The sequence below is a fragment of the Leptodactylus fuscus genome, chromosome 7, assembly GCF_031893055.1.
Source record: "Leptodactylus fuscus isolate aLepFus1 chromosome 7, aLepFus1.hap2, whole genome shotgun sequence".
Classification (NCBI taxonomy): Eukaryota; Metazoa; Chordata; class Amphibia; order Anura; family Leptodactylidae; genus Leptodactylus; species Leptodactylus fuscus.
Window position 1 is genome coordinate 36581202 of NC_134271.1, and position 25038 is coordinate 36606239.

The 25038-nt window shown below is 40.5% G+C and overlaps 2 protein-coding genes across 2 annotated transcripts; both read right to left on the bottom strand.

The window, feature by feature from the left end:
* Window positions 1-3788: 3788 nt before the first annotated feature.
* LOC142212595 (chymotrypsin B-like) lies at window positions 3789-16386 on the bottom strand. The gene is made up of 7 exons (XM_075280559.1): window positions 16335-16386; window positions 16007-16110; window positions 15174-15253; window positions 9955-10033; window positions 9151-9331; window positions 8833-8966; window positions 3789-3950 (listed from the first exon to the last, which is right to left on the bottom strand). Exons 1-7 carry the CDS (start codon window positions 16384-16386, stop codon window positions 3789-3791), a joined length of 792 nt encoding a protein of 263 aa, XP_075136660.1.
* A 2923-nt stretch (window positions 16387-19309) lies between these two features.
* Window positions 19310-24351, bottom strand: LOC142212596 (chymotrypsin B-like). The gene is made up of 7 exons (XM_075280560.1): window positions 24300-24351; window positions 23427-23530; window positions 23035-23114; window positions 21636-21714; window positions 21161-21341; window positions 20307-20440; window positions 19310-19471 (listed from the first exon to the last, which is right to left on the bottom strand). Exons 1-7 carry the CDS (start codon window positions 24349-24351, stop codon window positions 19310-19312), a joined length of 792 nt encoding a protein of 263 aa, XP_075136661.1.
* Between the last annotated feature and the right edge of the window lie 687 nt (window positions 24352-25038).

Consider the following 25038-nt stretch of genomic DNA (forward strand, 5'->3'; position numbering starts at 1 on the left):
TAGGGTTAGGGAAAGGAAAACACAGCCCACTAATATAATTCAAAATATTCACTTTCAATGAAAAGTATATGTAGAAAGGAACACTTACTTTCCAAGTAGTAGGATTAGACGCGCGAATCTCCAGAAAAAAATCCTCTGAATAGGAATGTGTTCACACATCAAAGACTTGTAGTAAAAGCGAAATCCAGCGAACCCTCTCAGTTAAAATATTTCTTTTATTAATTCAATACATTAAAATGCAATGTTGGGATGGTCACAGACAGAGATGGTATATCCATAGTAATAGATCAAGCTAATAGCTGACGCTTTTCCAAAGGAAGTCCTTTCTTAGTCACAGCTACATACATTAGGCTCCTTTTAGGCTGAGGCCCCGCATAGCAGGCCACAGCCAAAAAGCAAAACGCAGCGGAAAAGAAAATGCAGCGGAAACGCATCATAGTTTTTTCCGCATCGCTTTCCACAGAAAGTCTGCAGAGTTTTTCTCTGTGGACCTTCTGCTTCCTTTATACTTATACAGAAACTGCTAGCACTTCCATAGGTATAACTGACATGTTGTGATTTGCAAAAATATCATCCCGCCAAGGGCATAAAACCATATGCAAGGAGTTTGTATGTTCTCCCCGTGTTTGCATGGATTTCCATCCCATATTCCAAAAGACATACTGATAGGGAAAATGTACATTGTGAGCTCTAGGTGGGGCTCACAATCTACATTAAAAAAAAAAAAATGTGAGCGTTTTTTCAAATTGCAGCATTTCCACTGTGGTTTATTTTCTGCAATGTGTGAATGGGATTTGCCAGAATCCTATCTACTTTGCAGTTAATTCCCAAATTGCAGCGCTTGTGCTATGTGGGGCCCCCGCCATAGAGAACTTACTGAATTCGATCATGCAGTAGGATGGCACAAAAAGTCAGTTTGTAAGATTTTAATCCTCATATTTACTGCCACTCAAATGTCTGAACATATGCTTTTTATCACAGCTGTGTACACTTGTATTTTTTTGAGTCTGTACTTTAGTATTGTTTTATTCAATAAAATGGGATAAAAACAGAGGCAAGCAGAACAATATTAGAATTAAGAGACTCCCTGATGTTACCCTTGAGGCAATCTTTAATTCTGTTCTCCAGGAGCCCCCCACCCATAAAATCAAACTGGACCGTGCACATAGAGCTTTGCAACCTAATGGGACGGGGCCTTCTCCAAGAGATGTCCTTTGTTGCGTGCATTATTTTGCTCTCAGGGAAGCTATTCTGTCTAAGGCCAGAGCTATGAGAGAAATTGACTTTGACGGTGCTAAGATCCAGCTCTTCCAGGATCTCTCTTGGATTACTTTGCAGAAACGACGCCTCCTACGGCCACTACTTCAACTCCTGATCCTGTATCGGTGGGGTTTCTCCTTTGCCTTGACCGCTAGATCTAATGGCCATTCTGTTACTTTGTGCTCTTTTTCAGACTTACAGTCTTTTTGCTCTACGTTGGACATTGCTGCCCCTCATCCGGATTTGGCTGACTGGGAGCTATCCGCTCCACCCCACCCCCCATTTCCTCTCTGCTCTCTCTGTTACCAATTCTCTCTGCAGCATGTCACTGGTCCGTCTACTGACGGTCTCTCCCCGCCTCCATATTATAGGGACTTTATTCAGTTGTGGGTCTTGGTATTGGACCCTTTTGGTTGTTATGCTATGGTCTGTTTCAGTCTTTGCATTTTGCCCCTGGGCAGGAGAGTTAGTCCTGTCCTTGATACATTCATCGTTCATTTTTGTAGTTATGTTTATTTTTTGCTCATGTATATTATGCCTTTCCTACTCCCCCTCCTCTCCCCTTAATTACAGAGTACATTGACTCCTGCTGCTGGTTCCCATGGCCATACTTGCTTTTTCTGGGTTGGGTGAGATCTGCCTTTGTTCCCATCACTGTTCATTTGCAGGTATTTCCTATTTTACTTCCCCATGGCTAAGTGTGTCACGCTGAATGTCAAGGGTCTGGGCTCCAACACTAAAAGGTGTATGGTGCTCCGTGAGCTTTGGTCCCTCCGGGTGGATGTAGCTTTCCTGCAGGAAACTCATTTTGATCACACTGGTAACTTTAATTTTGCCCGTCACTACTTCCATGTTTTTTCTGAACATTGCGATAAGCTGACTCTATCGGCTGGTGCCCCGAATGCCCTTATTCCTTTGCCTTATAAAACCTTTGGCTTGTCTATAACCCCACAGCTCAGTCTTATACGTTTTACTCCCATCTCCATAAAACGCATTCCAGGATCGATTATTTCTTTGGTGACACCTTGACTCTTAGGCTTTTAACTGATGTGAAAATTGGCCCTATATCTTGGTCCGATCATGCCCCTGTCTTACTCTTGCTGTCCTCCGCCCCAGGTACTTCCAAGAGATGTCACTGGCGTTTAAATGAATCTGTCCTCCACTCTCTGACCTCTAGTGCCACCCTGCGTACTCAGCTTCAGGAATATTTTGTTAATAATGTGGGCTCGGTTTCTTCTGATTCCACTCTATGGGAGGCCCACAACGTGGTCATGATGGGCCACTGCATTGCCTTGGCCACTCGACTTAAAAAGGATAGGATAGCTAGGGAGAAGGCCTTGGTATCTCAGATTCAGTCCTTATCAGATAGTTTAGGTCACGCCCCTTCTGTCTCCATCCTTCGCTGCCTTGTAGCGGCTAGGGTGGATTTGAGAGATCTGGATACTCAGGCTACCCAACGCCTTCTCCTGTATAGTCGTCAAAGCTATTATGAAAGGGTCAATAAGGTTCATACCCTTCTTGCTAAGACTCTGCGCGACCACCAAACTTCTTCCACCCTACATGCTGTTCTTACATATGGTCACCCTGGGATGTGAATTGTATTTGAATTATTTGTCTCTGACTCCTTCCCGTCCCCCTTTCCCCTACACCTGTACTAATGTTTTTGTGCTGTGTATGCATTTCCGGACTCTTTGGTGATGCATGCTCCACTACTTTTTGATGTGTTGTTGTTTGCTTTTCGTTACTTTGTTGTTCTATGTTTTTCACAAAAAATTATATATATATATATATATATATATATATATATATATATATATATATAATATTTAGACTGTCTTAAGAATCACCAGTCTGAATAATGTCAGAGTTTCAAACCCCTTCAGTTATTAATATCAGCACAAAGACTATGTACTGGGTGTTTAATGTCATAGGTTTCTATGTACATGCAAGCCTTATATCACCAGAGACACACTCCAAGATCTTGTAGGAAGCGGTTTTAGGGAGGGTTCACACGGCACGCGTGATGTGGCACGTCTACGCCACGGGAGCTTTTGCGGACCGTACATGCTCCAATTGATTTCAATGGGAGCGGGGATCGTATACGCCGCGCTATTTTGGGGCCGTGATTTTGTGAAATGGAAGCGTGTACGGCCCGCAAAAGCTCCCGCGGCGTAGACGTGCCACATCACGCGGCACGTTACACCGTGTGAACCCTCCCTTAGCTGTAAAATGGGCAACCAACATCATATTAATGCCTATGGTTCCCCAATACCTTTATCCATAGTACATGTTGCATGCAGATTATTATATCCAGATATAATTTTACATTTACCCAAATTTAACCCAATTTGTCCATTGGATGCTGAAACAATCAATGGGGTGAATTTATAAATACTGACATTTCATACTCTGTGACTGTAACACACATTGTGACCATAACACTTTGAGAATAGCATACAAAAGAAATATTCATGGCATATAAACAAAACATATTTATTTATTTTTATAAGAATAATTTCTTTGTTACATTAATTGGAAGCAACAATCTGGTCCACCCAGCTACGAAGCTCAGTGACACGAGCGTAGACACCTGGAGTAGATGTTGAGCATCTGCTGCTTCCCCAAGACACAATACCAACCAGTGTCCAAGCACCATTTCTTTGGCACACAAGGGGTCCACCAGAATCACCCTGTATTGGAAATAATATAATAAATTAGTTGATTGATTTTTGGTCTGCATTCATATTCAAAGACTTCATATTTATAAGACGTACATGCAAACGAATATGGTTTTTAAAAAATTTGTATTGGAAGTTTTTATTGTTTATTTGCTTCTTAAATACTATATCAACCACTTCACACCCTCATGATGTACTATTATGTAAGAGGTGGGCAGAGTAGCATTTTAAGGTCTTGGGGCCCCACTGCAGAATCTGTATAATTAGGCCCTTACCTATCTTGTGCCATTTAGAATAGGGGTATATTTTATGTAACAGAGGTCCATTTGGGTCTCTTCAGAGTCCAGAGCCCTTTCGCTACTGCTGCATCCCCATTAGATACGGAGACAGCAAAGAACAGCACTGCTTGTCTGTTTCCATAAGTCCCACCCTCTGGGTTGGGACTTAGGTGCAGTTATTCACATCATGGAAGTGATTTACTGAGATGGGATAAACTCAAAAATGTCCCTTTTTTCCGCATTTCCGTATTTTTTGCGCATTTTGATTTTATGGCTCAAATAAATATTACTGGCAGTCTGATACCTTATGTGCATTTTAATCCTTTAGCAATCTAGCACATTTTAACCATCAACCAGTAATATTTTATCCTTCTCTGTATTCCTATTTTCATAACTTTTTACATTGTATTTCAATGTAGCTTTTAGAGAGAATTTTGTGGGGTATTTTTTGGAGGGGTATTTTTTATCAGTTTTTATTGCTTTCTGTTTTTGAATGGTCAGATGATCAGAAAACATGAATTGAGGAGTCTGAATTTTAAGGTTTATGTTGTATATTATGTAGAGTGAATTACATATTGATTTTATTTTAGGGGTTGTTGCAGATGTGGGGATACCTATTTTGTGGGGGGTTAATAAACAGGGAAAAAAGTTTACTTTTACTTTTTTTCTGTAAAATGACTTAGGATTTAGCTTTGATAACAGAATAGGAATGGAAAATATACTTTCTGATTGATAATGTGGGTTGATATAATGAACATAACTCCTTGGTACCCCATCGCTTTGAGTTATCTGAAGTGCAGATATATGCAGATTGCATAGCCATAAATGCCAAGATGGAAATACCACTTTAATACACGTCGTTTAAAGTATGTTTCATAGTACTTTAGCCATTTTCATGAGTGTATCTAACCTATTTATCTTGTAACATTGAATAAATGATACTAATATTAAATATATGACATGAGACATTTCCTTTGAAACTAAATTACCGTATTTTTCGGACTATAAGACGCACTTTTTTTCCCCCAAATTTGGGGGGAAAAGAAGAGTGCGTCTTATAGTCCGAATGTGGCGCCTGGCATCCGCTGTACTAGAGAGACGGATGCCGGCAAGGGATAGATGCCGGGGCCTGAGACATCGCTGCGCTCCTCTGCCCTGCATGAAGCCAGCAGCAGGAGGAGTGATGCTATTCCGCTCCTCCGTCCCCCCGCCGCTGGCGTCATGCAGGACAGTGGAGCGTAGCGATGTCTCAGGCCCGGCTCCTGTGCCAGCGTCTATCCCTCCCCGGCATCCGCCTCTCTAGTACAGCGGATGCCGGGTCAGTATCGGTGGCCCCTTCTCCCCCAGGGCCGGTCCCCACCGGCCCCGTACCTGTGAAGTTGCAGGCCGGCTCCTGCGCGGCGATATCGCAGGAGCCGACCTGTTCGGGTGAGAGCCGGGAGCCTAATGAGGCTCCCAGGCCTGTCACTGCTGTATTATGACCAGCCGTAATACTAATAGACAGAATGTCCCATAGACGGCAATACAGTTGTATTGCCGTCTATGGGACTTGCAATCAAGCGACCGCAGGCTCAAGCTCCCGGGGGGGAATAAAATAGTAAAAAAAAAAAAAAAAAGCTTTAAAAATATAAATTAAAGTTCTAAATCACCTCCTGTCCCTAGAAAAAAAAAAATATATATATATATATATATATATATATATATATATATATATATATATCATAAACCACCGGGTTTTTTTTTCAATACAAGGTGATCTAAGCAATAGATATTCCCCAAATGGTATAACTAAAAAGTACTTCTGACCCCGCAAAAAAAACACTCCCAGGCCTGTCACTGCTATATTAGTATTGCGGCTGGGTCTATGACCAGCCGTAATACTAATAGACAGATTGTCCCATAGACGGCAATACAGTTGTATTGCCGTCTATGGGACTTGCAATCAAGTGACCGCAGGTTCAAGCCCCCGGGGGGGAATAAAATAGTAAAAAAAAAAAAAAAAAAAAAAAAAGCTTTAAAAATATATAATAAAAATATGAAATAAATAAAAGTTCTAAATCACCTCCTGTCCCTAGAATATATATAAAAGTAGAAAATCATATATCATAAACCACCGGGTTTTTTTCAATACAAGGTGATCTAAGCAATAGATATTCCCCAAAATGGTATAACTAAAAAGTACAGCTGGCCCCGCAAAAAAAAAAAACACTCTATGCATCCCCGTACAGCTGCAGGGTCACCTGTCAATGTGGCCTTGCAGCTGGTGCAAAACTACAACTCCCATATATTAAATATTTTACCATTTTTTGCTTCAAATTTTTTTTTTCCCTATTTTCCTCCTCTAAAACCTAGGTGCGTCTTATAGTCCAGTGCGTCTTATAGTCCGAAAAATACGGTAGTACTAAATGTAAATCTTCTTCACCCACTTATTGTAACTATTCCATATATGGTAGAGAAACATGTTTCCCATCCCTAGCATTATAACTAGAGATGAGCGAACACTAAAATGTTCGAGGTTCGAAATTCGATTTGAACAGCCGCTCACTGTTCGAGTGTTCGAATGGGTTTCGAACCCCATTATAGTCTATGGGGAACATATACTCGTTAAGGGGGAAACCCAAATTCGTGTCTGGAGGGTCACCAAGTCCACTATGACACCCCAGGAAATGATACCAACACCCTGGAATGACACTGGGACAGCAGGGGAAGCATGTCTGGGGGCATAAAAGTCACTTTATTTCATGGAAATCCCTGTCAGTTTGCAAGATTTTCGCAAGCTAACTTTTCCCCATAGAAATGCATTGGCCAGTGCTGATTGGCCAGAGTACGGAACTCGACCAATCAGCGCTGGCTCTGCTGGAGGAGGCGGAGTCTAAGATCGCTCCACACCAGTCTCCATTCAGGTCCGACCTTAGACTCCGCCTCCTCCGGCAGAGCCAGCGCTGATTGGCCGAAGGCTGGCCAATGCATTCCTATGCGAATGCAGAGACTTAGCAGTGCTGAGCCAGTTCTGCTCAACTACACATCTGATGCACACTCGGCACTGCTACATCAGATGTAGCAATCTGATGTAGCAGAGCCGAGGGTGCACTAGAACCCCTGTGCAAACTCAGTTCACGCTAATAGAATGCATTGGCCAGCGCAGATTGGCCAATGCATTCTATTAGCCCGATGAAGTAGAGCTGAATGTGTGTGCTAAGCACACACATTCAGCTCTACTTCATCGGGCAAATAGAATGCATTGGCCAGCGCTGATTGGCCAGAGTACGGAACTCGACCAATCAGCGCTGGCTCTGCTGGAGGAGGCAGAGTCTAAGATCGCTCCACACCAGTCTCCATTCAGGTCCGACCTTAGACTCCGCCTCCTCCAGCTGAGCCAGCACTGATTGGCCGAATTCCGTACTCTGGCCAATCAGCACTGGCTAATGCATTGTATTGGCGTGATGAAGCAGTGCTGAATGTGTGTGTTTAGCTCAACTACACCGGTGGAGTAGTTGAGCTAAGCACACAGATTCAGCTCTGCTTCAATCAGCGCTGGCCAATGCATTCTATTAGCTTGATGAAGCAGAGTGTGCACAAGGGTTCAAGCGCACCCTCGGCTCTGATGTAGCAGAGCCGAGGCTGCACAAGGGTTCAAGCGCACCCTCGGCTCTGATGTAGCAGAGCCGAGGGTGCACAAGGGTTCAAGTGCACCCTCGGCTCTGCTACATCAGAGCCGAGGGTGCGCTTGAACCCTTGTGCAGCCTCGGCTCTGCTACATCAGAGCCGAGGGTGCGCTTGAACCCTTGTACACACTCTGCTTCATCAAGCTAATAGAATGCATTGGCCAGCGCTGATTGAAGCAGAGCTGAATCTGTGTGCTTAGCTCAACTACTCCACCGATGTAGTTGAGCTAAACACACACATTCAGCACTGCTTCATCACGCCAATAGAATGCATTGGCCAGCACTGATTGGCCAGAGTACGGAATTCGGCCAATCAGCGCTGGCTCTGCTGGAGGAGGCGGAGTCTAAGGTCGGACCAGAATGGAGACTGGTGTGGAGCGATCTTAGACTCCGCCTCCTCCAGCAGAGCCAGCGCTGATTGGCCAAAGTACGGAATTCGGCCAATCAGCGCTGGCCAATGCATCCCTATGGGAAAAAGTTTATCTCACAAAAATCACAATTACACACCCGATAGAGCCCCAAAAAGTTATTTTTAATAACATTCCCCCCTAAATAAAGGTTATCCCTAGCTATCCCTGCCTGTACAGCTATCCCTGTCTCATAGTCACAAAGTTCACATTCTCATATGACCCGGATTTGAAATCCACTATTTGTCTAAAATGGAGGTCACCTGATTTCGGCAGCCAATGACTTTTTCCAATTTTTTTCAATGCCCCCGGTGTCGTAGTTCCTGTCCCACCTCCCCTGCGCTGTTATTGGTGCAAAAAAGGCGCCAGGGAAGGTGGGAGGGGAATCGAATTTTGGCGCACTTTACCACGCGGTGTTCGATTCGATTCGAACATGGCGAACACCCTGATATCCGATCGAACATGTGTTCGATAGAACACTGTTCGCTCATCTCTAATTATAACCTAAAAACAAGCAGGAATTTGTTGATCTGATAATACAAACCATGCAGGAAGATGATCCAGCAGCTCCAGCGCAGACCATGAGATCACTGATGTTACTACCCCAGTAGGTCTTACATTGTTCATTGGACAATACGGGCAGAGCAGTCTGCTGCAATTGGTTGGGGGTGTTAAGTGCTGTGCAGAAAATAAAGTACTGAGTAAACAAGTAATTTTTTTGTCCTTTTGCTGTAAATATGAGCATACATTAATACAAGCATTTTTGATTACTTATTTTCATTCATTTGGGTGGCTTTTCATGGTATTTTTATGATATATTGGCAATCATATTTATTCCCACATTTACAATAAACTGACTCACCTGACCATCTTGTCTTTCCCCAACCACTTGTAACACAGATGCGGCCATCATCATATACTTCACCGCGGTGAGCTAAGCACACTGGGGATACAGTGCTGCCAAGAACAGCTGGAGTGGCGAGTTTTATCAAAGCAATGTCATTATTGATGGCATTAGGATCCCAATTTGGGTGAGTAAAAACCTTAAAAAAGAACATTTATTTAAAATTCCTGTATTTTTTCTACTGATTAGTTAACATAGTGCCAAACTGTTATATTTTATTGTCGATCAAAAAAATTGAGGAGAAAAATCAGTCACTGTTCACACTTGCATTATGAGTCCCCATTTCATATTCCATCAAATTTGAGAAGACCAATAGTGATGCATGTAGCCCTTTATTTCCCATCAAAATCATACATATCACACCAACAGACCTGATTGGAAGTCAGTGGGGTCTTTTGGGCTGTAGTGTTATCTGTGCTGTCCAGAGGTAAGTGTACTTGCTTATTTAGATCATTATAATTGTTATTGAGGAAAACTCCAGTTTAGAGCCATAGAAACTTTGCTGTTTGCTGTGTGGGTATATACTCCTGGCTCAAGGTGCTAAAAGGGCCCTAGTTTGGGCAGCAGGCTACGGAGAGAACCTCAGAACACTAACAATCAGAAGCAAGGACTAGCAAGGATCTAATACTGGAAGAAAAAAATGTAGGTTGGCAACACTACAAGTAATATTGGCATGTGGTTATATAGTGGGCCCCCAGAGTGAATGTAACTAGTGGGTCCTAAGCACCCCAGTCCAATACTGAAAATAGAGTGAAAACTTACCTGTCCAATTGCCAGAGATTGGATTGATTCAGCAGATGAACTTCTGTCATGTTCTCCAAGGACAACACGGTGACTTGTACTACAGATAACACCAAAACACATCATGTAACTAACTTGTCAAATAATTGTATTAAATTATAACAAATAAATAGAAATGTGCGAGTAGTGAAATATTCGAAAACTCCAAATTCGATTCGAGTAGTCCTCAATATTCGACTATTCAATCGAATATCGAATTCCATTATAGTCTATGGGAAAAAATGCTTGTTTCAGGGAAATCAAAATTTGACCAATTGGAGTCACCAAGTCCACAATGACACCTCAGGAAATGATGCCAACACCTCTGGAATGCAACTAGGACAGCAGGGGAAGCATGTCTGGGGGCATCTAACACGCCCAAGTCCCAGGATTACCCCACTATCACAGCCTATCAACTAGACACTTTTCAAACGCAATATAACCTCTATGGAAAGTGAGAAAATACTTGGAAGCCTTCTTTCCTTTACATTAGTATGGAAAGAATGACAAATTTTTAGCTAAAGAAACATTAGCATGCACCACTTTAAATCACGTTGCCCATGACAACCACAGATGGCATAGGCAAGGGGAAAATCAAACAGTACCCACCCTTAACCCCTTCCCGACATGCGCCGTAACAGTACGGCGCATGTCGGGTCTGTAACTATGGCGACCGCCCGGGAGCCGGGCGGCCGCCATAGCCGCCGGGTGTCTACTGCTTTAAGCAGTAGACAACCGGCTCTAATGCCTCTGATCAGTCCCCGGATGGGCGCCGCCATTTTGGCCGGGATCGCCGGCTCCTGGAGCATGCTCCAGGGCTGACGTCCCGTTGCCATGACAGCCGGGAGCCTTGTACAGGCTCCCAGGCTTGTCTGCAAAGCCTCTCTTTTGCAGGCTGGTCTATGCAGCCTGCAAAAGAAAGGATGCTTTTTTGCAATGCATTGCAATGCATTAGCATTGTAATGCATTGCATTAGTGATCAGACCCCCTGGGGTTCAACACCCCTAGGGGGTCTAATAAATGCAAAAAAAAAAAAAAAAAAAAAAGTTAAAAAAAAATATAAAAAAATATAAAAAGAATTAAAAGTTCAAATCACCCCCCCTTTCCCTAGAACAAATATAAAAGTAGTTAAAAACTGTGAAACATATACATGTTAGGTATCCCCGCGTCCAAAATCGCCCGCTCTACAAATCTATAAAAATATTTTTCCTGTTCGGTAAACGCCGTAGCGGGAAAAATAGTCGAAAGTGCCAAACCGCCGTTTTTTCACTGTTTTGATTCTGATAAAAATTTGAATAAAAAGTGATCAAAGCAATAACATTTCCTGAAAATGGTAGAACTAAAAAGTACACCCGGCCCCGCAAAAAAAGACGCCCTATGCATCCCCGTACACTTACGTATAAAAAAGTTACGGCGGTCGGAATATGGCGACTTTTAGAAAAAAAATTTTTTAACACAGTTTTGGAATTTTTTTTAGGGGTCAAAATGTAAATAAAAGCATATAAATTTGGTATCCCTGGAACCATACCGAAACAAAGAATATAGGGGACATGTCATTTTGGCTGCACAGTGAACGCCGTAAAACCAAAGCCCCTAAGAAATTCGCAAAAATGCATTTTTTCTTCAAATCCACCCCATTCTGAATTTTTTTTCCTGCTTCCCAGTACATTATATAGAATAATTAATGGTAGAATCATGAAGAAAAAATTGTCCCACCAAAACTAAGACCTCATATGGCTCTGGGAGCGGAGAAATAAAAAAGTTATGGGGTTTAGAAGGAGGGGAGTCAAAAACGAAAAACGAAAATCAAAAAATGCCATCGGCGGGAAGGGGTTAATTGTTATTGTTTATGTGTGTGTGTGATGTGGTGAGAGCTCCAAAAATTACTTTTGTGGCCCTTGAGGTGAACCCTTCCAAATTAAGTTAGAGGCCCTTAAAGAGTACCTTTCATAGGTTTGGGCACAGGCAGTTCTATATACTGCTGGAAAGCCGACAGTGCACTGAATTCAGCGCACTGTCGGATTTTCCGATCTTTGCCCCGGGTAAAGAGCTAGCGTTACCGGTACAGTAGCTCTATACAGTCAGAAGGGCGTTCCTGACAGTCTGTCAGGAGTGTCCTTCTCCACAGCAGCGCCTATCGCGCTGTACAGTGTGAGCAGGGAGGATAGGCGCTGCTGTGGAGAAGGACACTCCTGACAGACTGTCAGGAACGCCCTTCTGACTGTAAAGAGCTACTGTACCGCTACCGCTAGCTCTTTACCCGGGGCAAAGATCGGAAAATCCGACAGTGCGCTGAATTCAGTGCACTGTCGGCTTTCCAGCAGTATATACAACTGCCTGTGCGCAAACCCATGAAAGGTCCTCTTTAAGCTAAGCCATAATAAAATTACTTTTCAAGCCCTTGGGGTGAGCCCTCCCAAACATAGCTTCAGGCCCTTGGGGTGAGGTGAGCCTTGTAGCAGCATAGTTTTAGGCCCTTGAGGTAAGTTGAGCCTTGTACCAGCAGAGATTGAGGCCCTTGAGGTGAGTTGAGCCTTGTAGCAGTAGAGTTTTAGGCCCAAAAACAGCTGCTGGGTGGGGGCAAGGGTGGGATGACTCTGCTGGGAAGATTGGGCATATTGGGAGGAAGGAGGGGCAGACTCTTGGCTAGGAACATGACTGGAGGTAGTGGCTGGTGGAAATGCAGCTGGAAGCATTATCTGCTAGCCATTGTAATACCTGTTCCTGGTGCTCGGGCCTTGTCAGCATTGTATCATGCACCCTGCTTAACGTTGCCATCAAGCTAGGGATTGTGGATGAGCACAATGCTGGCTTCCCCTCACCAGTAGGCAGTTGATCTACAGTAGCTTGACTAGGGCTTTGGCCCCCAGCTGCATTTCCATGCCCCCGTCCTCGTCACTTTATGCTAGCCTTATGCATTTGTAGTATATAACAGGAGATGGGCATGGTATATAGCGCTCAAATACCTCTGTATGTTAGAAGTATATACTGAGCTTAAAACATGTATATAACTGGAGATGGGGAAGGTATATAGCGCCCAAATACCTCTGTATGTTAGAAGTATATACTGAGCTTAAAACACGTACCATACATACTGGAGTATAAGCCGACCCAAATATAAGACGAGACCCTTAATTTCACCACAAAAAAATGGCAAAAATTATTGACTCGAGTATAAGCCGAAGGGGGGAAATCCACTATTGCAGATATAAAGTCTGGTCATGCGCATTGCAGCTTAGTAACTCCATGGGGATCATAGTAATAGCAGTTAACCCCATCATGTCCCTCACAATAACTCTCTGTGTCCCTCACATAAGAGTTACTGATATGTGGGACATATGGAGGTAATAATTAGGTATCTTTATAATTAAGGTCCTTCATTAGTATCCCCATGTGTCTCACATATTAGTAACCCTTATATGGGGCACACAGCGGTTAATATGAGGGACATGATGGGGTTAACTGCTATTAATGTGAGGCACATGGAGTTACTGAAACTAAATTAATCACCCCAAATGACTGACATTTATAGGCTTACAACAGGTATAGGACAGGAGATGGGAAAGGTAGATTGGGGGACAAGGTGGTACGGAATTGCAGCCCTAACAAGGGCTTTTGGGAAAATTACTTGCAAATAGATTGTATATACAGATGGTGTATATACAATCTTCAAGCAATGGTAGATCTAAGTTTAGCTCTTATAAGAGTTTTTGTGTCAGATTCCTGCCTAAATAATTCTAATTCCTAGCTAACCCTAGCAGCACATCTATCCCTGTCTACTTCACAGTTGCATCTGAACTGAAACTGACACCCACTATTCTTATAAAGTGGAGGTCACCTGATTTAGCCAGCCAATGACTGTATACGTTTTTTTTTCAATGCCTTCTTTGCCCTAGTTCCTGTCCCACCTCCCCTGCATAGTTATTGGTGTAAAAAAAAAAAGCGCCAGGGAAGGTGGGAGGGGAATCAAATATATGAATATTTCGAATACCGTAATATTCGATCGAATGCCTACTCGATTGAGTACTACTCGCTCATGTCTACAAATAAACTTTATAAGGGAATTTCACTTTAATACATGTCATATTGTCCAGTTCAGAAGTTCTAAATTGTATAAGTTATACCCCACAGTAAAGCAACCAATTTCCTTCTTAGACATAAAGCTTGCCCTATTGCCCCTTAATATTATAACTAGTTGGGGGGAGGCAGGAAAGCTAAATGAAACTTACTGATGTAATCTTATCACGTTTCTGTAACATGACATACATTTACATACATCTGTATACATTTATACCCGACAGATATGTTACAAATTTTTTTTATCACTAATACTTTATATTTACTCAGTACTGTATATCTGAGTTGTTTTTGCAGCATGTGCCTGGATTCTTGCATTTTCAATAGAGTTGAATTCTGTATGACTATTACTTACATGTCCATCCTTACACACAGAGCTATATGAAGAAGGTAGCTGCTGGCAAGTTAAGCACTGTTAGAGTAAGTTCACTGAAAAGTTCCCTATCCGCTGCCGGCTTTTTTGCATGGCTAGCTGCAACTTCGCGGAATTCCGCTCCTGATTAGGCCCGGACGAATTAGCCTAATTAGGAGGGAGTCTCGAGCCGCAGACGCTGCTGACTCAGCTGCGGAATCCATGAGAAAATAGGGCATGTCACATTTTTTTCTACTAGCTGAAAAAAATCACTAGCGGAAAAAAACTGCGAGTGACTCCCATTGAAATGAATGGGAGGCGTTTTTGCAGGCGAATTTTGAGGCAGATTCAGCATCAAAATCCGCCTGCAAACAAGTCTGTGTGAACATAACCTAAGCCTGTTATAGCCTACAAGCATAGTAGTGTTAAAAGAGAGCAGAGTGCAGCAGCAAATATTTGAGTGTCTTTTCTAGCAGCCTTTTCCTCATTTTCTCCTCTTAAAAAACTAATATGTAGAAAGTAACGCTTCTTGAAAAATATTCACCTGTTCTATTTATTTATGTAAGTTGTTTATAACTGGAGGTACGCTTTAAATTAAGCAACATAAAATATGTCTTTAGGCAACATTAGGTGTGGTTGGATAAAATTAATAAGATTATATTTTGATCTTATAAATCACCTTCTCAAGGGTTTTTGAGCTAGTGATATTTGTGACCTATACATTAAATAAATTATAATAAATAAAAACTTATTTTCGAAGTAATATACTTACGAAACACTGCAGTGAGCTGCTGTTACCACCCAGCTGCTGCTAATAAGGGAGCCACCACAAAAATGCCATCCACTGGGCTCCTGTAACATATAAGGCAAAAATATAGGAACTGTTACAGGTTATTTCTCTATCCAGTGAACACATTCAACCAAGCATGCATATACACTCAACAGGGAGTCCGTATTACCTAAGTATACTAACTATACTGAGTAATAATAATAATAATAATAATAATAATAATAATAATAATAGAGTTAAAATAAAAAACAATTTTATTTTTCAAACAAGTTGAAAAAAGACACATATATGGTATTACCATAATCATAAAAAACATATTTAACTGTAATGTTATAGGTTGTTAAGTTGAGCAATGTATAAAAGTTAATATATATATATATATATATATATATATATATATATATATGTACTCCAACATTTCCCAGAAACTATCATTCATCTTGCAAAACAACTAAGCCCCCCTTCAGCTATATGGATGGAACATTATAAAATTATGGCACTTTAGAAGTGACATCCCCAAAATGATTTGTTCCCATAAAATATGCTTTTATTTAGCAGAATAATACAGTCGGGAAGAGACACTAAATTCCAAATACCAAAGTCCCCAGGTTGCAGAAATGCAGCTTTTCATATTGCAGATTTTGCTGCATTTTTTTTGGAGTCAAAGCCAGGTGTGGATTGATCAAAAGGAATAAATATAAGAGTTTCCTATATATTTCCCATTCCTTGACTTTGGCTCAAAAAAATAATGCAAAATCTGCAACAAAAAAGCTGCATTTCTGCAACTTGGGGCATTTGCTTTAACTTGTTGTTACCTGAAGAGAGACTTGCCAGGGCCAAGATCCGGGAACTGCCTCTTCACCATTGACTATTCTGGCATAACCAGTGACAACTGGGGTGATAGTGGGAATTCCGCAGCCTGATAAGTATAAGAAAATTTAAGTTATAAAATATTCAAATAAGTTTATTTTATAACGCTTGAAACATTTCAACCGTAGTTTTATTTTAGTTTTCTAGTTTTGTTTATGCTAATAAATATAAAATATGCATTGTTTTAGTGCTTACTGATGATACAAAAAGAATGATACATTTATTATATTCTAGTCATACAATCACTAGTGGAAAAATAACAGTTGAATTTACCATAAGCTGCGCTGGCCAAAGCCAAACAGGAGACAAGCAGAAGGAAACCCATAGTGACGACAAGACTTTCTCCAGAATATAAGCTGTAATATATATATTTGCTTATCAATTGGTTAAAATTTACATGGAAAGGTGAACAAATAGTTTGAATTCACACAACCTTCAATGTCTAACATTGACCTTTATATATGAGCTCTTTCTACATTTGACATCTGCTAGGCTACAACTAAAAACACACTGAGACTATTATCAGGAGTTTCCATGTAGCAACTGTGAAGTTGCATATGGAAATGTAGATTCTAACTTCTATTTACAAATAGGGACATGTTTGCCATTTTAACCTTGCAAAATATTGGGCTAACTCCATATTTAGAAAGCCCCACACCACTATTCCCATCATACCGGTGTGTGAAGATCTCAAAAATGAGCAGGTGCTTAAGAGAGGTACTAAGCTCAACTTTTCTATTCAAGCTCGGACTGGTCAACCATGGTGAATCACTAGGTTAACCCTGTGCCACTGCTGCTTCTTTAACAGCCTCTATTAACTTACAGAAATCTGCCCACTGCAGCCTTGCTTTTCTTCTTCAAACCTTCAGGGGGCCTGCTGTGGGGCATATTATGTTTTATGGGGTCAATAATGGGGGCCAATATCCTATGGGATGGACAATAAAGTGTGTGGGGAATTAGGAGGGCACATTAAAGGGATTTTGTTGTTCACACGTAGGAATAGCCTTTAGAAAGGCTATTCTTCTCCTAACTTTAGAAGTCTTCTCTGTGCCGCCGTTCGGTAGAAATCCCGGCTTTTGACGGTATGCAAATGAGTTCTCTCACAGCACTGGGGGCATCCCCAATGCTGCGAGAGAAATCTTCAGCACCGCCTCCATCTTCTTCAGGAATGGCCTCTCTACGCGTCTTCTTTCGGACCAGGGTTCAAACTTCTAGGCCTCGAGTCTCAGGCAAAGCCCACTACACCTGCTTGCGGCCACAAGAAGAATGGCCGCTTACACAGTAAGTAAGTGGCCATTTTCTTGTGGCCTGTGACATCACAGGGGCAGCAGGAACCAAGGAGCCAGCAGTTGCACCTAGGCTCAGGAAACTTTGAGGGTGGGTCACATAAGCCAAGTGGGCTTGCAGGTCACACTCACTACACTAAGACTGGTTAAACTTGTTTTATCTCCTTTCTCATTTCCTTTGATGGCTGGCAGTCTGTGCGTCTTAAATGCTATTGGAACATTAGTGATCATGTAGTGAACTGATCATACACTATATGGACAAAAGTAATGACAACTCTTTTTCATTAAGTCTAGCTATTTGATTCATTCCCATTACCTTAGCAATGTAGTCTGCCTTTACATACATTAGGCTCCTTTTACGCTGAGGCCCCACATAGCAGGCTGCAGCCATAAAGCAATGTGGAAAAAAAAATGCAGTGGAAACACAAAATCACTTTTTTCCGCATCACTTTCCACAGAAGTCTGCAGAGTTTTCCTCTGTGGACTTTCTGCTTCCATTACACCTATACAGAAACTGTCAGCATTTCCATAGGTATAACTGACATGTTGCGATTTGCAATAATGCGAGCGTTTTTAATATTTCAGCATTTCCGCTGTGGTTTAATTTCTGCAATGTGTGAATGGGATTTACCAGAATCCTATCTACTTTGCAGTTAATTCCCAAATTGCAGCGTTTATGCTACGTGAGGCCCCCGCCTTAAAGTGCTTGCTGAATTTGATCATGCAGTAGGATGGCACAAAAAGTCAGTTTGTAAGATTATTCCTCATATTTACTGCCTCTCAACTGTCTGAACATATGCTGTTTGTCACAGCTGTGTACACTTGTATTATTTTGTTCTGAGTCTGTACTTTAGTATTGTTTTATTCAATAAAATGAGTTAAAAACTGTGAGTGGTATTCACAATGGACCTCAGCTTGGTGCGTTTTTGGCACACCAGTGCATCTCAACTCCTTTCCCCTGCTTGCCATTTGTTTGGACAGAAGAGGTATCTAGACAGGCAGGGACAATATCCGCTTCCAAATTTACTATAACTCACACCAAAACACTGGCCAGTCATAGACTTGAGATCAAGCACACCTAAATACACAAGAAAACTGACATGAGTTACACCAAAAATATACGCAAGCCGGAGACTTGAGATGGTGCACTGCTACATTCCACTAGAGTTACTAAGAGTCTTGTAGTAATTCTGGCTCATCTTGTGCCTGTTGGGGAATGAATTAAGACTGGCTTAAGAATCACCAGTCTGAATAAATTCCCCCACACTGCATAAAAGTCATTGTTGCTCTGCGGGCTCAATAATATCAGCGTTCCAAACCAGCGTGGGTATAAATGTCAGCACAAAGACTATGTACTGGGTGTTTCATGTCATAGGTTTCTATGTACAGGCAGTTGCATGCAAGTCTTATATCAGCAGAGACACACTCCAAAATCTTGTAGAAGGTCAGAAGAGTGGAAGCTGTTTTAGCTGTAAAACGGGCAACCAACATCATATTAATGCCTATGGTTCCCCAATACCTTTATCCATATAGTACATGTTGCATGCAAATGAATTATTAGTATCCAGATATAATTTTATATTTACCCAAATTTAACCCAATTTGTCCATTGGATGCTGAAACAATCAGTGGGGTGACTTTATCAAGACTGACATTTCATACATCTTCTGCACTTAAGTGAGAGGTTCCTAAATGAAACCGAATGCTTCTTTAAAAAATTGAGGATAATGGTGGCCCTACATAGCCTGACTTTTCCAATGACATTCAGAAACTTTTGTTAGAGTACTGTTGTATATTTGAATGTCTACCGTCCAATCAGATATAAGTGATGCGATTTATCTATTGTATGCCTATAGACACATTGTGACCGTAACACTTTGAGAATAACATACAAAAGAAATAGTCAAGGCATATAAACAAAAAATATTTATTTATTTTTCTAAGAATAATTGCTTTGTTACATTAATTGGAAGCAACAATCTGGTCCACCCAGCTACGAAGCTCAGTGACACGAGCGTAGACACCTGGAGTAGATGTTGAGCATGTGCTGCTTCCCCAAGACACAATACCAACCAGTGTCCAAGCACCATTTCTTTGGCACACAAGGGGTCCACCAGAATCACCCTGTATTGGAAATAATATAATTTAGTATTCATATCAAAGACTTCATATTTATAAGACGTATATGCAAACAATTATGATTTTTTTTTAATTTGTATTGGAAGTTTTTATTGTTTATTTGCTTCTTAAATACTAAATCAACCACTTCACACCCCGTGACATACTATTATGTCAGAGGTGGGCAGAGTAGCATTTTAAGGTCTTAGGGCCCCACTGCAGAATCTGTATAATTAGGCCCTTACCCATCTTGTGCCATTTAGAATAGGGGTATATTTTATGTAACAGAGGGCCCTTTGGGGTCCCTTCAGAGTCCAGAGCCCTTTAGCTACTGCTGCATCCCCATTAGATACGGAGACAGCACAGAACATCACTGCTTGTCTGTTCCCATAATTCTTATAGATGTAGGTCTCACCTCTGGGTTGCCTGCTCAGCTATTTTCAGAACTCCAGTACAAGTGAATTGAGAGACTTATACTTGTTCAGCCTCTCTCCATTCACTTGCAGCCTGTTCTCAAGATATATGCAGATTGCATAGCCATAAATGCCAAGATGGAAATACCACTTTAATACATGTGGTTTAAGGTATGTTTCATAGTATTTTAGCCATTTTCATGAGTGTATCTAATCTATTTATCTTGTATCTCATGACATCGAATATTTGATACTATTATTAAATATATGACATGAGACATTTCCTTTGAAACTAAATGTAGTTCTAAATGTAAATATCCTTCACCCACTTATTGTAACTTTTCCATATATGGTAGAGAAACATGTTTCCCATTCCTAGCATTATAGCCTAAAAACAAGCAAGAATTTGTTGATCTGATAATACAAACCATGCAGGAAGATGATCCAGCAGCTCCAGCGCAGACCATGAGATCACTGATGTTACTACCCCAGTAGGTCTTACAGTGTTCATTGGACAATACGGGCAGAGCAGTCTGCTGCAGTTTGCTGGGGGTGCTAAGTGCTGTTAAAAAATATATATATATATTAAGCAATGTTACAAAATCATATTTTGCTTTGTCATTCAACTAAATGATAATAATTTATAGTTAACAATAGGAATTTACTTAATTTCCCAATTTACTTCATTTATAATCAGGCTAATCAGGTCAGTATACAGATCAATAGGTGTGTATAAATGGCCACTTGATCTGATAGACTCATATGTCTTATCTGCCAGAAAACTGATCTGTTGTACATTAAAAAAAATTCTCTACCATTCCTGTATATCCAGGGATGTGCTGCCAATAATCAGTTGAACTGGAAAGGTACGATCACCGTAGCACCAGCTCAGCAGAGTATTTGCCAGTGAACATAGGAATTTGATGCTCCCAGATTTTGCCTCTTGTTGTTTTCAATGGTAGGCAGAGATTGCAGCAGGTTGGTGAACAAATAAGTGTCCTTGTTGTGGAAAGCTCAAGACTCCTTGCTGATTAGGTCCATCACACGTCTAGTTGCGATGGAATGGCGATGATGTGCACCAGCATTCTGCTGGGGGTAGACGAAAATGGAGAGAAATTCCATATAAACAGCCCCTTCTGGGCTTCAGCCCTGAAACTCAGTCCATATGTTTGCTGAATTTATTTACCTGCACCTTATACAGGGAGAGGAACTCCTAGAGGTATAATTACTATGCTGCTTCCCACCGACATACAATTTTGATTAAATAAATCTATTAACTCACCAAACCATCTTGTCTTTCCCCATCCACTTGTAACACAGATGCGGCCATCATCATATACTTCACCGTGGTGAGCTAAGCACACTGGGGATACAGTCCTGCCAAGAACAGCTGGTGTGGCAAGTTTTACCAAGGCGATGTCATTATTGATAGTGTTGGGATCCCAACTGGGATGAGTAAAAACCTTAAAAAGAGAAAATTTATTTAGAATTAATATCTTATTAGTTAAAATAATACCAAATTATTATGCTTTACTGTGAATCAAAAAGTGATGCTAAATATTACTATAGTAAATTACTAAATTACTAATATTGCTGTTCACAGATATGTTTCTAAACAGAAACCATGACTCAAGAGTGCATATAGCCAAATTAATACAATGATTTAACTAGATTACTTCTACTGCTCCCTAAATATATAGAAATTGTATTGAATTAATTAATTAATTAAAACGAAATAAAACGAAATGTAAACTCACCTGTCCTACTGCCAGAGATTGGATTGGTTCAGCTGATGAACTTCTGTCATGTTCTCCAACAACAACGCGGTCAGTTGCACTACAGATAACAGCGAAATACATCACATAACCAATTTGTCAAATTCTTATATTACGAAATAAACCTTTAAGCCAGGGATACATGGGGATGGTTCAAAACAGTTTATGCCTGATTCACATCTGTGTTCGGCATTCCGCATGGAGACACACACACACCCCGAACAGAATACTGAACACATTGACAAGCAGTGAGCAATGAAAGCACACGGACCTCATAGACTATAATGGGGTCCATGTGTTTTCTGAGGGGTGTCCACATGAGTCATGCGGAGAGGAAAGTAGTTCATGAAATACTTCTCTCTCTGCATGTTCAATGCGGACACCATGTGGAAAACACACGGATCCCATTATAGTCTATGGGATCCGTGTGCTTTCATTGCTCACTGCTTATCAATGTGTTCGGTATTCTGTTCAGAATGGAATACCGAACGCAGATGTGAACCAGGCCTTAGCTGCTGAAATGTAGCACATGGTGAATAAAATGTAAACACCTAAAATATATCAAATAAATATAACATATAACATGAATATAACATGCAGCACAAAGTGAATTACATTGCGAGTTTTAAATCTGCATCATATCAATTATTTCTGTAAGTTTTACCTGCAGAAAAACTTGCAGGTGACCCAAAACAAAAAACAAACAAACAAAAAAAAAAAAACATATTGGGTGCCGTAACACATAAACAATGGCAAAATAAAAAAAACATTCTGCAAAAAATAAGCACCAACAACTTTATTTACTGAGAAATGAAAAAAAATAATAGATCTTGAAAAACGTCTGCAGGGACACAACAGGAAACAGAAAAAAAAAAATAAATAACATGGGAGGTGATGCCAGAAAAAGTAATGCACGAATGGCTGTGGGGTCATCAAATGGTGCTTTAATCCCAGTCCTGGTTATGCGTTTTATCAATGGACGAGTGCATTCCTCAGATCATGACCAGCTATGACAGTAAAGCACAATTTGATAACCACCAGCGACTCTTGCATTACCTCTACATCGGCGCTAGTACCACCTCCTTACATCTTTTTCCTAATATTGTGTAAATTATGTAGCACATTTGTCCCATGTAGCCCTAGCTTGATAAGTAAATATTATACATGTGATATTGTCCATTTGATACTGAATTGGGTTATTGCAGCATGTGTATGAAATTCTGTATGATGTTACTCTAAGCATGGATTCTGCTCTAATAGACTTGAGGTTTCATGATTTTTATCAAGAGTATTTTTTTTAATGATACTTGTGCCTTTCGCATAAAATACCACTTTATGACAAAAGAAATAATTTATGGCTCATATGAACAAGTATACTTACGAAACACTGCAGTGAGCTGCTGTTACCACCCATTTCTCACTAATGAGGGAACCACCACAATAATGCCATCCAGTGTTGTCCTGTATCATATAAAACAATAGTACAGGACATATTCCAAGTTAAATCTATGCAAAGAACACATGGAGCTAAGCATGTACATGTTCTCATTGGGGACAGGGGACTAAGATGTTATCTTATACCCTTAGCATTAGCTCATTTCCCATGAAAATAAAGGATCACGTACATTGAAATCCTCCTCCAGTTGCTCCGAATAATGCATGCTATGCAGGCAAGGTAGGCAATAAGTTATATAGTTTGTGTACCACAGAAAATTTATTTACCATAAACCCCACCAAAAGCTCCATAAATACTACATTAATATGTATTGTTACCTGAAGAGAAACTTGCCAGGGCCAAGATCCTGGAACTGCTTCCTCGCCATTGACTATCCTAGCATAACCAGTGACAACAGGGGCAATACTGGGAACCCCGCAGCCTGATAAGAACAAGGATTTTGATATAAGATAAGATAATCCTTTAATAGTCCCACAGTGGGGAAATTTCAGCATGTTACAGCAGCATAGGAATACAGATACAGGATAATACACAGTAATATATTACAGACCTAGGCACACATATGCTGAGAAGAGAAGATATACATATTTATAATCCTTTGTAATTTATAACCCTAGAATTCTTCTTTTTTCAGGTTGTTTTTATGCAATTAGAATTGTGTCAGGTACAGAGATAGGTAGCAGAGGACCCTTTGTGCAACAGTAGTAGGCCTAGCCCCTTGTTCCTTGCCAGTAAAAAATGCAATAAACTTACTACCAGGCCTATGCCTTATAATACATTTGTAAATTTTTAAAGCGAACCTTAAACTAAAACCAATATCTGAAACACTGGTTTTGGTAAACATTCCTCTATCCATGTGAAGTGTCCACATATGTATGTAAATTCTTAGATAATATTTATCAAATATACATACATGTAATCATGAGAATGCATTAATGTATAAAATATATAAGCAGAATTATCGTGAAACATATATTTTGATTCATAGAGAGATCCTATAGGACTGCTTGACTAGGCCCACACATCAGATACGTAGCCCCCCAGGACCTTCTGCACATGCAGTGTGTCTATCCTTGTACAGACTAAATTTTTTTTAGTGCTTACTCATAATACAAAAATAATGATTTACATGTAATACCCTTGATAACAGATAATAGATTCAGTCATACAATGAAAATCGTGAAATTTACCATGAGCTGCAGTGGCCAAAGCCAAACAGAAGACAAGCGGAAGGAAAGCCATGGTGAATGATTTCTGTTTTCACATTAAGAACTTATATAGTAAAGGAACGTAAGCGGCCAGATATGGATTTGCTTCATGACTGGTTAAAATTTACCAAGAAAGCTGAACAAATAGTTCTATATCACAAGCTTCAGTGTTCTAAGAATGACCCTTATCTTTTTAAGTTGGACATTTGCCAGTACAAAAATAATATTTTCTAAGAATAAAACTGATATCTGGAATTTCTATGTCACAATTTTTAAGTTAAATTTGAAAATTTAGATTCTAATTTTTAATACGCGGCATATTTCCTTTCAAGTTTCCTTGAAAATGATTGCATTCAGGCTTAATAGTTAGGAAGGCCAGCACCACTTTTTTTCCACTATACATAGAGGTTCTAGCAAATGTGTATGTGGTCGGGTGTTTTTATTAAAGGTACTGTAAACAATCCCCTGTAAAACCCCACAAACACAAAAGGCCTTTCTCCCCTCCCCCCAAACCCCATCTAAGACCCCATCCAAGAATAAAAGGTGTCTTGAGATTTCTATTGTTTCTATTTTCTATAGTCTTCTTCTTGTTTCTTTCTTGGTAGCAAAAATAAAATGTTATGCTGTAGATCTGGTCATATTGTTGGATACCAGTTTAGAAGATTGTAGCAGCTTGACCAATAATCTCAGTGCATATAGTCATAAAAGGTAAGAAGACTGT

Coding starts and splice junctions, on each gene's coding strand:
- LOC142212595 (XM_075280559.1), bottom strand. CDS start 16,386: ATGGGTTTCCTTCTGCTTGTCTCCTGTTTGGCTTTGGCCAGCGCAGCT. Junction 10,034..15,173: donor GCAGCTCACTGCAGTGTTTC/GTAAGTATATTA, acceptor TGTTATCTGTAG/TACAAGTCACCGTGTTGTCC. Junction 3,951..8,832: donor CTGGATCATCTTCCTGCATG/GTTTGTATTATC, acceptor TTTCCAATACAG/GGTGATTCTGGTGGACCCCT.
- LOC142212596 (XM_075280560.1), bottom strand. CDS start 24,351: ATGGCTTTCCTTCCGCTTGTCTTCTGTTTGGCTTTGGCCACTGCAGCT. Junction 23,531..24,299: donor TTTGGCCACTGCAGCTCATG/GTAAATTTCACG, acceptor TGTTCTTATCAG/GCTGCGGGGTTCCCAGTATT. Junction 21,715..23,034: donor GCAGCTCACTGCAGTGTTTC/GTAAGTATACTT, acceptor TGTTATCTGTAG/TGCAACTGACCGCGTTGTTG.